The sequence below is a fragment of the Micromys minutus genome, assembly GCF_963924665.1.
Source record: "Micromys minutus genome assembly, chromosome: 8".
In the NCBI taxonomy this organism is placed as follows: Eukaryota; Metazoa; Chordata; class Mammalia; order Rodentia; family Muridae; genus Micromys; species Micromys minutus.
The window spans coordinates 59,727,390-59,744,566 of record NC_137977.1 but is presented as its reverse complement, the minus strand read 5'-3'; the positions used below and the strand labels follow the sequence as shown (position 1 = coordinate 59,744,566).

Genomic DNA, 17,177 nt, shown 5'->3' with positions numbered 1-17,177 from the left:
TAGGCAGTCCATCCACACTGCAGGTTATAATGTACTATTTGTCCATTTCAGGAGTCAGACACCAGGCAGAAGTGACAGTGGAGAGGAGAGGGAGGAGGTTCTCAGCAGGAGGAAAAAGAAGTTTTAAAGTCCATATTAAAAATCCATAAAATACGTTCCATAAACATACAGTGCATACATGCAGGCAAACCACTTACAGATGAGTAACTTTAATAAGATACACTCCAGACAAATTAATCTAACTTTGTGAGAGAGAAACTCCTTATTCAATTAATGACAACAATGGAAATATTCTAGAATCACATTTAAAACATAAAGGCTTTTAGAACTCACTGATGGACTGGGGAGATGCTCAGCGGTGAAGAGCTGTGTAAGTCTGACGAACTAAGCTCAGGGCTCCAGAACCAGGAAGAGGCTGGACAAGTAGTGCAAGTGTCTAACCTCCTGCGTGGCGGGAGGCAGAGACAAGAAAACCATGAGAGGCTCAAGGGGCCGGCTCACTTGGTATGCACATCAGCAAACAGTAAAAAGATCTGTCTCAAAGAAGGAAGAAAGCAAGGTCTGACACCTGAGGTTGGCCTCTGACCTCCACACCTGCACTGTGGCACACTCACACAAACAAATAGTCCCCCACCCCATAAAGTAACTTCATTTAGTGTGAGCTGGTTATCACTTTTAATTATGATTTATCAAGTTATTCCACAATTTCCTATTTGCACTAAAAGAAAGGTTATCTTCGGATTACATTGTCCTTGAAAGTATCACCTAATTTTTAAATGCTATACACGGTGACATTCTCAATCCTCTGACATAGATAATGAACTGAATCCATGACAGGGGCAGCCAGGAACCTTATACACTCATGTATGAGCTGCCGTGGCTGAGCACAGTGGGCTGGGTGACTTCTGCTTCCTTCAGTCTGTTCAAACTGTTCCCAGCCAGCAAAACTGGAGCCAGAACCCTGCTGAGCCACGGACGCAAGAGCAAGAGCTTTGAGCCACGGCTGCTAATGTGGCTGGGGAAGGGCATACTAACTTTTTTCCTACTAAGCCCTAGAAGAGAAACAAGCAACTTAGGATTTCAGAGCCTGCTGTTTAGTCTCTTGTTTATGCAGAAGGTCAGGAGACCACAATGAACCAGCTCTGCCTTTCTCATGGAACACCAGTAAAGTGAATGTTTAGATTGACATTAATACTATTTACTCTCAACAGCCCAGTTGTTTACTTGTATAGACAGATTTAGCCAATGAGTACACGTTCCCACACAAACTATGATGCAAATACTTTAGGAGACTATGTCAAATAATACCTGATTGAAAACTATCTTATTTGGTTAGGAGCCAGTTACTATGCCAAGGGCTTGTAGATCTTCGTGTTCACTTGTCCAAAATTGGAAGAATAATTCTGCAGATTTAGTTTTCATTCTTCACTAACATGTCGAAACGTCAAGCTCGTCTACCTAGCTGATGAGAAAGTTCATGAGTTCTATGGTTCTCTTAGGCCAAGGTAGTAAAAAAACAGAAATTTCATGTTTAATATACATGATAAACCACTATGTAGACATTATTTATGCTTCTATAGAACTTATTGAATGACTCTGGTCACGCTCATGTGGTATACCAAAGACTAGTCGCAGCCTTTCCAACCAACTTCAGATAGTGCAGTATCCTGTGAATTAAACTCTCAAGGTTTTAGGTGATCTGTTTTCTTATAAGCACTCAAATCCCCTAAAAATGATTAGAACAATGGTGGGAAGGCCTGGCTCTAAAGCTAAGCAGCCCCTTTCTGAGTCGCATCTGTGGTAATGACAGGTTCTCATTTAGACCAACAGAGCATGACTCACTACTTGCAAGTAAATGTAACTTCACTTCTCCTCTAGTGCGGGTGATGGATTGTTTTGTTTTCTGTTTTTAAACGGAGCCATCCATCTTCCAGCCTCTATAACCACAGAGTGCAAGGCGAGCTCAGCCCAGGGGTACACTGTTTTGTTTTTTTTTTGCTATGTTCCAGAACAAAACTACTTGTCTGACTTAAAGGATTTACTTGTGACCTTGGCCTTAAAAGTATATGACTCTAAACAAGGGTTAACTTCCTTTGAACTCCCAGATATCAACTAATTTCTCTATTGGCTATAACCATGGAAGGCTGCATTTCCATGTATATGTGGCTTTCTTAAAGAATCATTTATTCTTGAGAACATTAAGAGAGAGAGAGAGAGAGAGAGAGAGAGAGAGAGAGAGAGAGAGAGAGAGAGAGACAGAGACAGAGACAGAGAGAGAGACAGACAATACATCCATGGATTGTGGCCTGCACTGTGTAATTCATTTTGCTCCAAGGTCAATACTATTGGTCAAGCTTCAGTATTTTCTATGGCCCATGGAAGGGTTCTTGGGCAAAGAGTGTTTATTAAAGGAACTAGAAAACAGATCAGGCATTGCAGCCTGTGTCAGAAGGGATCAAGGACACAGCTAGTAAGGGTGAGGTGAAAAAAGGAGCTGAGGCGCATCTCAGATAAACAGGAAGGTGCCTGGGCAAGGCAGAGCCCGAGCCCAATGCATTAGCTGTTAATGGAAGAGAGGGAGGAGGGAAAGGTCTGGCAAAAGGTAGCCCAGCACCTAGCTAGGTCTGGAGCCCGGGGCCCAGAAGATACAGACTAATTTTGCAGCATTCCACATAGTCAAGGAGTGGCAAAGGACATGGAAACCAACCCCAAGAGATCACGGGCCAAAACTAGAGAAATCTGGGTAAAAATAAACAAATGCCAGCACTGAACTAAAACCTACAAAATGAAAACAAAGTCAGCCTTAGCAAGTGTAGCACAGTGGTCAGTTCCTCTGCTGTCAGCCAGACCTGCTGATGGACGCTAAGAGCAGAGGGCCAAACTCCAAAGAAGAGAAGGGTCACTCCTAAGATATTTAACATTTTCTAAGGAACAGACAGCCACACTTCAGAGAAGCCTGAAGATGCCAGTAACACCTCTGAACAGTCTTGAAGAGACCACACTCCTGAGGCTTTGGCCACATACTTCACAGCTTCAATAGAACCAGGAGAAAGTACCAGAAAAATCCAAATACAAAATAACAGACCAGTACCATGAAAGAGGAGACTAAGGGGATACAAGAGGTAACAAGCATGGCCCCTGGAGAGCAGGGCGGAGTGGAAAAGGGTACAGGGAGAGAGCAGCAAGTTTGTGGGAGGTGTGACTTTATTAACAGTATGACACCAATGTCAGTGTTAGGGTTTGAGAAATGACTACGACTGTAACTACCACTTCTCTCTGTGTGTGTTAGGAGTGCATATATGTACGCATGTGGAGGCCAAAGAATAACCATCAAAGATGCTGTTCATTTTGTTTGAGAACAGGTCTCACATGGAGCTCACCAATGGGCTATCCAGCCCCAAAGACCCTCCATACAGATCTGTGCCATTTTGCCCTGCATAAATCCAGGAAGCATTTTACCTGGACTGTCTCCTTGAGCTGGAACTCTTACTATTTATGTTACTTTTCTGTACATATAAAATTATGCAAAAATAAAACACAATGACAGCAGCAATGTGAACAACAGACTCTGCCCCAGCCCCACCCTGCCCATGCCCCACCCACACAAAAATCTACCCCCACCCTGCCTATGCCCCACGCATGCCTGTCTCCACACTGCGAACCCTCTTCTGTCCTTGACTTTTCTGCTAGTCACTGCTTTTAAAACAGCACTTGGTTTACATTTTAACTTAGTGTGTGTCTTCTCTATGGTCTGCTCTATTAGAGCAGGGCTTGTTTGCTCTGTCCTCTGCTAGCCATTGTGTCTAGGACAGCGCTGAGAGCAGGGAGAGGCAGTTACAGGCACTAAGATTCTAGAAGATGGCAGAATACAGTTAGGAAAAAACACCTAAAGGTACAGAAGTTTTGATTCTTCAACTACTGGATGAGAACAGCCCCCCACTTTCTGCACAGAGTAGGTAACATAGGTGGCTCACTCCTCTACCCCATTTCATGGACTGAGCTAGGCAGCTGCGTAGATCAGCTACTGGTAGAGGGGGAAAGGCACTAAACACCTAAGACAGGGCAGAGGAGGACAAGACATCTGGGAATAAAGTGCTCTGGGCATGTTACTGAGAGACACACATGGACGCAAGAAGACAGTCTTCATTCGTCCTTTGACGTTCAGCAGGGCCTTGAAGGAAAGGCCAAGGTAAAGGGATGCCACCTCCAGATGAGAGCGGAGGGAGGCCAGGAAAGGACAGAGACAGAGTTGCCTGGTGCAAGGGGGATGGGGAGGAAGAAGGCTGGGCAGGGAGGTTTAGAGGCCTTTCACTATTAGAAATCCCAGAGTAACTTCAGACTTTTATCTGTTGGTAATAGCAGTGCTCTACAAAACTCAGCATGGAAGCAAAAAAAAAAGACAAAATTCTGGACTCTAAGAACTACAAGAAATCTTTGGTTTAATTCTGGGCAGCCTATCCTAAGACTTTGCATGCGTGTGTGTATGTGTGTTGTGTACACACATGTGTGGTGCTGGCATCAGGAGTCTGGCCCTTCTGCTCTCCATTGACTCATGAAGCAGGTTTCTCAGCTGAACCCAGAGCTACAGACGCAGCCAGGCTAGGGAGCCAGCTTGCTCTGAGGACACTGTGTTGACACTTTGTGAATTCTGTAATTACAGTTAGATACCATGCTCACCCAACATTTACACGGGTCTTAAAGACTGGAACTTCTATCCTCACATTGGGATGGTGAGTGCTTTATCCAATGAGCCATCTCCCCACCCTTTCCACCTTAATTTTGAGACAGGGTCTCTTGTTGAATCTGGAGTTCACAAACTTGGTCAGACTAGCTGATCAATGGCTCTGAGGGTCTACTTGTTTTCAACACCCACACACGGGGGCTGCATATTTCTCTTCATGTGTACAGCAAGAAGCCTACCACAGAGCGGTCCTGTCAAGCTCCCACAGGGTTTCTTTTAACTGAGTTCTCCCCTGCCATGGATTCGAGCCCTCGGGTCACACGAAGCTTTTATTTACTTTCAGACTGTGTCTCAGGAAGTGGCCAAGAGGATGCACCTTTTTAAGGTGAACAGGAGCCCTCTTGGCCCAATTCCCACCCCAAAGATGAAATGCCTGATTCTTCTGTGACATAATCCTTGCAGTGGTTTTCACTGTATCTCCTGGGATCCTCTCCTCAGGTTACATACCCTTTCCTTCTCACTTCATGTGATTTACAGGTTCTTCACTGTACCCTTACCTGCTTCTCTGGCTCACATTTGGGCTTACTAACATAATGGTAAATATGATCTCAGACTAACCCTAACTTATGAGTCTGGAAACCATAGTGACCCAGTGTCCAGGCTAGCACCGTGTGAAAACACTGCCTAGAGAAAGGCTGCTTTGGTGAAACATGTAGCTGGGCCCAGCTTTGCATTTGAACATTACTCAATGTCTTAAGGTCTTAGCTACGTCATCTAGAAAGCTATGGGGACAAAAGGAACAGTTCATTGCTATAAAAACGGTTAGAAAAGTATCTTACAACATTACTGTTATTGTAGAATTTAAGTTCTAAAATGTACTGACAAGTTACATTTGCCAGAATTTTGAGAAACAGTGTCAAAAGATTAAAAAGACTGGCACAGTGTGGGAGAAATCAACACAGAGACCATATTAGAAATAGATTCAGTGTTCTGGTCACTTTTATGTCAACCTGACACGGGCTAGAGTCAGTTGGGAAGAGGGAACTCAACTGAGAAAATGCCTCCACAGGACTGGCTTGTGGGTAAGCCTGGGGTGTGTTTCTCCACTGACTGATGTGGGAGGGGCCAGTTCACTGTGGGTGGGGTCATTCCTAGACTGGTGGTTCTGGGTAATTAAGAAGGCAGGCAGAGCAAGGTGTGAGTAGCAAGCCAGCAAGCAGCACTCCTCGGCTTCTGGATCAGCTTCTGCTTCCAGGTTCCAAGTTTCTGACTAGACTTCCCTGGATGATGGACTACAAGCTGTAAAAAGACATAAACCCTTTCTCCAAGGTGCTTTTAGTAATGGTGATTTATCACAGCAACAGAAACATCTGACAATCTTAGTATTGGTACTGTCTTAGGGTTTCTACTGCTGTGAAGAGACACCACAGCCACAGCAAATCTTATAAAGGAAAACACTTAGCTGGGGCTGGTTTACAGTTTCAGAGGTTTAGTTCATTACTGTCATGACAGAAAGCATGGTAGCACACAGGCAGCTGTGGTGCTGGAGGAGCTGAGAGTGCTACATCTTGAGCCTGCTCCACTAGGCCTCGCTTGAACACAAGACCCTCAAAGCCACATGCCTACTCCAACAAGGCCACACTTCCTAAGAGTGACACTCCCCATGGGCCAAGCATTCAAACATAAGAGTCTATAGGGGCCGCTCTGATTCAAAGCACCACAGGTATATCCAAAACAGTCACTTGCACTTTTCTGCCTTATTCTTGACAGCCATGAAGGAGAATCAACCCAGAGGCTGTGGATGAGTGACTGGATAAGGAAATGTGGTACATATGTACCGTGGAGTATTACTCAACTGCAAACAACACTGCCATCTACAGAATGGTGGATGAAAGGTAGAGGAGATAAGTCAGGCACACAAAGACAAACACCAGCTGTTCTTACACGGGACTTATATGGGAGTCCAACCCTGATCTATCTCAGAGAAGCAGTGTAGAGTAGAGCTCTCTAGAGCCCAGCCTGAGTGTGTGGGAGGACGATGACTGAGGGAACGTGGGGTGAACCACTTTTAGCACAGGAGAGTTACCATGGTTGGCACTAATCAAGCGAACACTTCACAACAGCTTGTTGTGACAATTTGTGAATGCTCCCAGAACAAATAGCAAATGTCTGAGGTGACAGATATGCCACTACCCTGATCTGACCCCACACAGGAACACTTGCACTAAAATGTGAGCATATACACTAACTGCATCAAATAAAAAATACAGTTAAAAAACAAAACAAACAAACAAACAAACAAAAAAAAAAAAACAAATAAAAGAGCTAGCACCTCTTTTGCTACTGACTTACCTTGGACCTTAATTTTGCCTAAAGGAGACATTCAACCACTCATGAAGAGGAAGCCTTACTGGTGATGGGAGGGTAGGGAACTGCAACTGTGTCCTCTCTTTCTGAACCGGAGACCCCAGTCTGCTCCTGGTGTCCCTGGCTTCACAGAACTCCCAGCAGAGTCTGCAGCTGTCTGAACAGGCTCACGCTGTTCCTTCTGACTCTTGCACACCGTGCAGGGAACGGTGTGCTGCTTTTCATGATGAGTTACAGTGTCTTTAGACAGGCCTTGTACTGCACTGTCTGGGGTGTCAGCTGAAGCCTTGCCAGCTGCTCCTGTACCCCCACTTTGATATTCCAGGCCAGCCAGGTCACTGGTGGGGGACAGCCTTGGAGCTTCTGTGGTTTCCCTTCATTGTGCTCCCTCAGGCTTTTCTGAGATCTTGAGTTGTTCTATTAAGTCAGTATCTACTGAAATCAGGGGCTTTACATCTCTGGGCACGTTTGGTACGGTAAACAGAAGCTACTAGGACTTCCTGAGAGGCACTGAAGTGATCCAGAGCTCTTCGTGAGCTGCTGCAGACCTCAGCATCTCTGGCTGCCACTGACAAGCTTAGCTACCTTCTGCAAGACAGAAGCTACAGTTTGGATACAGAAGTGTTCTACAAAGGCTTCCATACTGAGGACTTGGTGTCCTGCTTGCGGGGTAGCTGAGCAAACAGAAGCACTGAGAGGGACTGGGTAGGTGTGCAGGTTACCGGGGACACTGTAGCCTCAGTTCTTTCTTCTGTTCCCTGTCTTTGAATGAGGCACAAAACTTAGTTCTGTCAGGAGCGTCTGTCCTAAAATACTGTCTCATGACTGGCACAAAGAAATAGAGCCAAATGATCCACAGAATGAAATATTACAACAAATCTCTTTTTGTTAGTTGACTACTTTAGGCATTTTGTTACGGTAACAAAAAGCTGACTAAAAGCCCCCCCTCCCAGTGTGTGTGTGTGTGTGTGTGTGTGTGTGTGTGTGTGTGTGTGTGTGTGTTTGTGTGTCTGTCTGTCTCTGGAGAATAGCTTCTGCTCTTTTGCCCTCCAACTCTCCAGCAACTGTGGCAGACTCATGGGGAAGAGGAGGACTCTGGGAAATGCAAGGATCTTGGCTCCGCTCTGTAGCCCAGGAGATTGACAACTGGATGGGCAACAGTTTTGTTTAATTTGTACTCTTAATTTTTTCATTACAAGCTACATATACTTGCAGCAAAATGTCTTGCTTCTAGTTTACAGACATTATTATGTTCTTTGCTGTCATAAACTGAGAAGTGAATTATCTTCTTTGGCTTATAAAATATCCTCACCTTGAGATAATGGTTCTCAACCTGTGGGTCATGACACTTTGTGGGGTGTGTGGTTTCACAAGGGTCGCATAAGACAGCACAGCATTTACATTATAATTTGTAACAGTAGTAAGATTACAGGTATGAAGGAACAACGGAAACCATTTTATGGTTGGGGTCGCCCCAGCACGAGGAACTGTGTTAGAGACACAGCGTAGGAAGGCTGAAGACCACTGCCCTGAAGGGTCGGGGCATCTCTGCCACACCACAAATGTAAAGCATTTTGTGAACAAGCAGCATCTCCCCCTTTTCCATGAGGAACTTTTCCCCCCATTACTGCATGAAGGCATACAGTAAGCAGTGGACGGATCACAAGCAAGTGCTTTGGACCCAGACTGCCTGGGCCCCACTCAGCTCTAGCACTTCCTGGTTGTAATGCTCCAGGTAAAGGAGGCTTTCCAAACTGGTCTCTTCACCTGATGACTAGCTGTTAGCACCAGCTACTTGAGAAGGTATGGAGTGAGGTGGTACACTCAGATGCTGAGGTCCCGGCATGACACCGGGAGGCACTCACCAACATCAGTCACCATGGTATTGGCATCACCACCACCGTCACCTTCCCATTAGCCTTTTATGATGTCTGTATGATTCAATTTGTTTGACTAGATTAAAAACATACCTGTTAACAGAGTGAGTTGCTCATGGGCTATGTGGCATGTGAACACATATCTGGCTATTCTCTTGTGAACTGCCGTTTTGGTATCAGGATGAGCACTGGTAGGCAGTGTGAGGCTGAGTAATCTGCTGGAGCTGATGTGTATGTGCTTCAGTGACCAACAGCCAGTGTCACGGACACTTCAGCCCGCTTACCTTCAGTCTGTCTTTGGGCAGCGCCACCACCCCTTGCTTAATGATTTCCAAGACCCTTTCCACTGACAGCTCGGCTCCAGCTTGCAGCAGTCTTGAGCTAAAGAAGGATATCACCTGTAAAGAAAGAGCCATTAAAACAGACTTATTTATTTTATGTGATTTGCCTGAATGTATGTTTGTGTGTTACATGTATTCCTGGTGTCCATGGAGGTCAGAAGAGGGCATCAGATGTCTAGGAACTGGAGTTAAATATGGTTGTTAGCCAGCATGTGGGTGTTGGGAACTGAATCCAGGCCCTCTGCGTGAACAGCCAGCACTCTTAACCTCTGAGCCATCTTCCCAGTCCTGAAGTTATTGTTTATCAATACTTTTCTAATAGTCCTCCTACCTCAGCCTCCCAAGCAGCCAGGATCAGAGGTGTGATAACGGAACCTACCTGAACCACAAAGTTGCCGGAAATGTTTTTTTTTTGGTGAAGCCCTTCTCACCCAAAGTCCACGCATCCTACTTCCACTTTTAAAGGGATTTCCCTTTATCTGACCTCCTAGCCGTCTCTCTATAGGGTCTGATGGCAAACATGAGTCTGCCCTGTGTATCAGGGTGGCTAGTCATGCTGTGAGCTGAGAGTCTACCCAGCAGCCTCCCATGCTGTCCTGTTTTCTGTTTGTTCTGATTTTAGAGCAGCGCTGAGCAGAGGGAAGAGAAAGCAGAATCCTCAGTGTTCCAGTTTCCAAGCTTAATAAGAGACCCCAGAAGGAGTCATACAGGAAAAAGAGTCCTAATGGCTAAAATGGTAACTGAGAATTATCTCTGACTTTAATTCATCTGCAGCATTCTTAGCCCCAATCACCAGGGATATCAACAGCAAGCTTCTGTTTGGTGTCTCTATGTAGCTTGCACTATGCAGTAAAGTGCTAACCTAGCCCCAGTCCAGGTCACTGGAAATCTATAATGGGAAATTAAAAGTAGTGGGGTAGGAGTTTCATGTTGGTGGAGTTTGTCTTGCAAGTGTGAGGACTCACACAGAGGAAGTGTCCCTGCTCATAATCCCGATGCTCGGGAAGCAGAGGCAAGAGGGTTCCTAGTGCTTGCTGACCAGCCAGCCTACTGTACTTGGTGAATTCCAGGTCACCGAGAGACTCAGTCTCAGAAAAGAAAACAAAACAAAAACAGAGGAAGGAAGAAAGGTGTTGTTGTCCTTGAAGAATGGTGTAGAGGCCACCCGGGTCTCCATACATGTGCAGGAACACACAGAAACATAAACATACACACCAAAATGAACACAAGGCCAACAGTGGAGTTGGAGATGTAGTTTAGTGTTAGAATCTGGAAGCTTGTGCCGTTCTGGGTTCAAGCTCACGTTCTGTAGAACCCATGCCAGCTGAGCAGTCCAGCAAACCACAAAGAAAGCCATGGAGGTTCCCAGGGAAATGCTGTTAAAGCCACAATGTTACAGATCAGCAAAACTGCTGACTTCTTCACTCAAAAGGGTAACATTTTTAGTCAGACATGCAAAAATGTAAGCATTGTTTCTAAAGGCTGAACATCCGCTGGTGGGACAGCTCAGTTGCAGAGGCCCTTGCCACCATGCCAGATGACCTGAATCCTTTATCTGAGACCCACGGGGGAGGGAGAGAACCAGTCCCTGAGTTGTCATCTGACCCCATATATGTGCTCCCTCCCAAAAAATGTAAAAGAAGATTTAAAAATGTTGAACTGCTTCCAACAATGGCGTCTATTTTACATGTAAAATACGTAACATGTGTTTTCTTTGAAATATCTCTCATAAGTACTTATTCTTGAAGAGTACCGGCATTTTTCTTAACTGTTTTAGTGGACAGTTACCATGCTGTGTGAATGCCACAGGGATACTTTCGCACTGGGAAGAAAGACACTACTCTGCGGCCATCGGCAAGTGTGCGCCTCTCAGTTCAGGCCAGGAGCGACCACAAGGCAGCCAGCTACTTTACAAACTGCTTATTTTGCCCACGACAGGTTGGCTTTTCATATGCGTTAAGCACAATTTCAGGTTCTGGGATTAAAGCTTCGTTCACAGTGTCCAAGGCATATGAAGGGATTTTATTACATGGGGAACTAAGAACTGAAGACAGGTACATCAAGAAGAGAAAATACATTTCCAATGGCCTGTTAGAATCTTACTTTAAAATATAAAAAAGGGTTGGTGAGAGGGCTAGGCTAGTGAAGGCTGTCCAAGCCTAATGATCTGAGTTTGATCTCTGGGACTCATCTAAAAGTGTCATGCATATACACACACATACCTGACATACACATCAATAATGCATTAAAATAAATAAAATATGTAGCAAAAATATAAGAAATGGTAAAAATGTATAAATATTGGCAGTTTCTTATGACTTAGCCTCACAAATTAATTAAAAATTAATTCAAATTAATTTCCTTGGCCAAAAACATTTAGAGTAGGAACATGTATTTAAAATATTCTAAGAAATGGAAAAAAAAAAAACCCCAATGACTTAGTTTATGACAAAAACTCAGAATGGATACCTGAGGTTACAGGTTTTGAATAGTCACTAAAGGCTGGATGATTCTCAGCAGACACTGAGTGACTTTTAAATACATCAGGATCATCAGAAGCAGTCATGACACCTCATGAAATACCAACCCTGGGCCCGGTCAGAGACCCTCTAACTAATGTCCCAGGTGCTTCTGATAGCCAGCTAGAAGCTAGGCCAGAGGCTCTCAAACTATAGACGGTGTGACCTTGTTGGAGAAAGTGTGTCACTGTGGAGGTGTGCTTTCAGGTCTCACATGCTAAAACGAGACCTAATGTGACAGTCTCCTGCTGCTGTCTGCTGATCCAGATGTAGAACTCTCAGCTCCTTCTCCACACCGTGTCTGCCTGAATGCCGCCATGCTTCCTGTCATGATGATAAACTAATCCTCTGAAACTGTAAGCCAGCTGTAATTAAATGCTTTCCTCTGGTGTTGTCATGGTGTCTCTTCACAGCAATAGGAAGCCTAACTAAGAGACTTTGCTAGTACTGAGGTATGATTCTGTCTCTAATGTGTGGCTCTACAACCTACATTACATCTTTCATCTTGAGTGCTTTCTGCGTTAGAAACTAAGCTTATCTGACTTACATATGTGCACACGAAGGAGGTCAGAGTTCCTGGAGCTGTGCTGTGAGTGGCTGTAAGGTTCCTGACATCAGGGTTGGGAATAAAACTCAGGTCCTCTAGAAGAGCAGTATGTACGTTTCATTACTGAGCCATTGGGACAGGGTCTCACTCAGGAGCTCTGGCTGTTCCGAAACTCCCTATGCAGACGAGGCTGGCTTTGAAGTCGCAGACATCTGCCTACCTCTTCCCCCGAATGTTGGGATTAAAGTAATGAGACATGAGCTGGAGAGATGGCTCAATAGTTAAGAGCACTGACCGCTCTTCCAGAGGTCCTGAGTTCATTTCCCAGCACCCACATGGTGGCTCACAACCATCTGCAATGGGATCCGATGCCGGATTCTGGCATGTCTGAAGACAGCTATAGTGTACTCATATACATAAAATAAATGAATAAATCTTAAAAAAGAAAAAATGAGCCACAACATCTGGCTTGTTTTTTAAAGGCATTAATAAACATGTTTTAGAAAGTAAAACATGTATGCATTTCATTATTTGTTTTGTCTCCCCCCCCCCGCCCTGAGCATTTTTTTTAGGGGGCTGGGGGGATGTTGACTGGACTCACCATGAAGCTTTGGCTGGCCAGCCTTTTTGCTTCTGCCTCCTGAGTGCTGGGATTAAAGACATGCACTTTTTCAATCAACATGCATTCTGACAAGCTCCCAATGTAAAGTTTTACTTTCAGGTTGATAAGAGAGAGAGAGAGTGCAGGAGTGGAGACTAGAACTGCTCAAGATGAGGGTGCCGACATCTGGGCCCTGTCTTGCATGTGCACCAGCACTGTGATTTGTAGGACACTCAGCTGCTCTCAGAGGTGGCATCATGTCGTGGAGAAGAGAACACTCTCGCCAGCAGACAGCCTGGCATTAAATCACAGCTGTGCACTGTCCTGGAGGTTACCTCACGCCTTTATTAAGCTCAGTGTCCTGCTTGACGGTCTGCTGTGAGAAGGGGGTTACACGGTGGGCACCCAGGGGTCACTGTCTGCTCTAGTTAACATACAGCACAACAGTTCCACAGCTAGGTGTCAATAATGAAGGGAGAAGTCTGTTAAGTGAAACCTATGTACAAGACACCATAGCCAATCTGTGGGCTTCCTTCCTTGGTGTTCCAGATCCCATACCACTCACAGGTACAGTCTGTAAGGGCTATGTTTAGCCACAATGGCTACCTCCTTTAAAGCAGTAGCACCGTGTGAAGTCTGAATTCCAGAGAACTTTTCACGTTAAAACCAGCTTGATCACCACAAGCATAATTACTGTACTGCTTGCATAAAACGTTCTTCTTTTGGTATAGAGCTAAACAGAGAATTCCCAACCAAGGAATATCGAATGGCCGAGAAACACCTAAAGAAGTGTTCAACATTCTTAGTCACCAGGGAAATGCAAATCAAAACAATCCTGAGATTACACCTCACACCAGTCAGAATGGCTAAGATCAAAAACTCAGGTGACAGCAGATGCTGGTGAGAATGTGGAGAAAGAACACTCCTCCATTGTTGGTGGGATTGCAAGCTGGTACAACCACTCTAGAAATCAGTCTGGTGGCTCCTCAGAAAATTGGACATAGTACTACCTAAGAACTCAGCTATATCACTCCTGGGCATATATTCAAGAGATGCTCCAACATATAATAAGGACACATGCTCCACCATGTTCATAGCAGCCTTATAATAACCAGAAGCTGGAAAGAACCCAGATGTCCTTCAACAGAGGAATAGACACAGAAAATGTGTAAATTCCATTTACACAGTGGAATACTACTCAGTTATTAAAAGTAATTACTTCATGAAATTCTTAGGCAAATGGATGGAACTAGAAAATATCACCCTGAGTGAGATAACCCAAACACAAAAAACACACATGGTATGTAGTCACTGATAAGTAGATATTAGCCCTAAAGCTCAGAACACCCAAGATATGATTCACAGACCATATGAAGCTCAAGTAGAAGAAAGACCAAAATGTGGATGCTTCAGTCCTTCTTAGGAGGGGGATCAACATACTCACAGGAGGAAACACAGGGACCATCCAGAGACTGCCCACCTGGAGACCTATCCCACATATTATATGTCACTATTGCTGAGCCAAGAAGTGCTTGCTGACAGGAGCCTGATATGGATGTCTCCTGAGAGGCTCAGCCAGAGCCTTACTGACACAGATGAAGATAGCTAACCATCAAACTGAGCACAGGGACCCCAATGGAGGAGTTAGAGAAAGGACTGAAGGAGCTGAAGGGGTTTGCAACCTCACAGGAAGAACAAAAATAATCAATCAGAATCCCCACCCCTAAAACTCCCAGGGACTAAACCATCAACCAAAGAGTGCACATGGGGGAACCTATGGCTCCAGCTGTATTTATAGCAGAGGATGGCACTGTCTGGCATCAATAGGAGAAGCCCTTGGTCCTGTGAAGGCTCGTTTCCCCAGTATAGGGGAATGCCAGGGTGCTGAGGTGGGAGTGGGTGGGTGGGAGGGGGAAGCATCCTCATGGAAGAAGGGGGAGGGAAATGGGAGGGGGGGAACCAGAAAAGGGGATAACATTTGAAATGTAAATACATAAACTATCTAATAAAATGTGATTTTAAAAAAGCTCCTTTCAAAATACAGTGTAGTTTTATTATTTTCAGAAAAGTTAGAAGTTAGTCTTAGACACAGTCAGTATTTTTTAGTACTTATTTGTATAGTTTTTGTATTATAAAAATGTTATTGGCTGCCCCAGTTTTTCTTAGAAGGGAGAACAAAATGTTCATGGGAGGAAATAAAAGGACAAATAGAGGAGCAGGGATTGGAGAAAAGATCATCCAGAGACTGCCTCACCTGGGGATATACTCCATATGTGCCCAATAAACCTAAGCACTATTGCTGATGCCAAGTAGTGCTTACTGGCAAGAACCTGATAGAGATGCGTCCTCAGAGGCTCTGCCAGAGACATACTGATACGGAGGAGGATGCTTGCAGCTAACCATCAGACTGAACACGAGGACCCCAATGACGTAGCTAGAGAAAGGACTGAAGGAGCAGAAAGGTTCTGCAACCCCATGGGAAGAACAAAATTATCAACTAACCAAACCCACCACAGCTCCTGGAGACTAAAACACCAACCAATGAGCACACATGGAGAGACCCATACCTTCAGTTGCATATGTAGCAGAGGATGGCATTGTCTGTCATTAATGGCAGGAGAAGCCCTTGGTCCAGTGAAGGCTCGTTTTCCCAGTGTAGGGGAACGCCAAGGTGCTGAGGTGGGAGAGGGGGGTTGGGAGAGGGTCGCTGCACCTTCGTGGAGGCAATGGGAGGGGGAAGGGGGATGGGATTGGGGAAAAGGATAACATCTAAAATGTAAATGCAGAGAATATCCAATAAAGATTTTTTGGGGAAAAAAAAAGAACAAACAAAGAAAGAAAAGAAAACCAGGGGAGTTAAAATAGTTCAATGGGTAAATAACTTGCCTCTGAGCCAGACAACCTAAGGTTGATTCTTGGAGCCCACATGGTACAAAAAGAGAGTTGATTCCTCAAAATTCATTGTCTTTTGATCACTAGACACATGCATGGAACATGTAAACCTCCACACACAAATAAATAAATTCAATTAAAAAAAGAAATGAAGTAAAAAATTTTATTAAATTAAAAAAAATTAAATCAATATTCTTTTCTGAATCTTGTCCTGTTGTCTGTTTTTACAAATAAAGTTTTATTCTAATCTACCATGCCTATTGGTATCTGTATGTCCTGTGGCAGCCACTGAACTACAACCTCAGAGCTGAATAGTTGGGATAAGACTGTAGTTCCTAAATCCTCAAAGATTTACCATTTTCTTGCTAACAGAACAATTTGGTTATTCCTTCTTTAGAAAACCCATTATTATTATTTGTTTTGTTTTTGAGGCAGGGTTTCACCATGTGGTCTTGGCTGGCCTGAAACTCAGAGACATCTGCCTGTCTCTGCCTCCCAAGTGCTAAGATTAAAGAAGGCATGTTCCACAATGGCTGGCTAAAAGCCAATTACACAGTAGGTCAGTTTAACAAATAGCCTCTGCAACCTCTTTAACCTTCACCACTTTGGGCAGTCTTTTCTTTTAGATATGTGCTGTGTGTGTGGGGGCGAGAGTCTTCTTCAATGGTTCTCCACCTTACTTTTCACACAGGGTCTCTCACTGAAGCTGGAACTGCTGCTTACAAGCTAGACGACTGGCCAGCAGAGCCCTGTGGACCCTCTGCCTGACTCGTCCGTGTTGGGATTTCAGGTGCTCGGGAATCCAAGTCAGGCCAACAGTGCGTCGTTTCTCACCCTTCACCCTTCATTTGGGAAATGCTTGCCTTCTTTTTGGAGAACAAATTTTTGCAGGTACGATCTCTTTGTTCAGGTAAGTTCCTGTCGGACTTCTCGCAGTGCATCTCTAACAGCAGCAGGCTTTCTGTCAGACCACATCTCCGTCACATTTCTAGAGTCTATCCTCTCTGTGCGGTAGACTCCACTGAGACGCCGTCCCCATTGCATTAAAGCATCATTCACTGTCTCACGTACACTTTCTGACAAGGAGACTTCTGCTACCGTTTGTCTTTCTCTGGTCTCCAAGCTTGCACATATGATGGTGCTCTTTTCTTTAACGGCACAGAGTGTGTGTTCTTTCTTTACTTTACATTTTCCATATTTAAAGAGCACGTGGGTGCTCAACAGACTTACTCTGCCTGGAGTTCTCGGAGTCTTGGATCTGTGGCTTTGATGCCGTTTTGTTTTTTAAGCCTGTTCCTTCTTTATTCTTTCCGACACACTCCAACTACACATACGCTGGTCCATCTGATGTC

The 17,177-nt window shown here is 44.7% G+C and overlaps 1 protein-coding gene across 2 annotated transcripts in view; it reads right to left on the bottom strand.

Moving 5' to 3' along the window:
• DYM (dymeclin) overlaps positions 1–17,177 on the bottom strand; it is a 246,867-nt gene that overhangs the window by 33,131 nt on the left and 196,559 nt on the right. For both annotated transcript variants that reach the window (XM_080920012.1, XM_080920013.1), the window contains one exon: positions 9,210–9,323. In XM_080920012.1, coding sequence (XP_080776138.1) covers positions 9,210–9,323 — 114 coding nt within the window. The remainder of the gene's footprint in view (positions 1–9,209; positions 9,324–17,177) is intronic.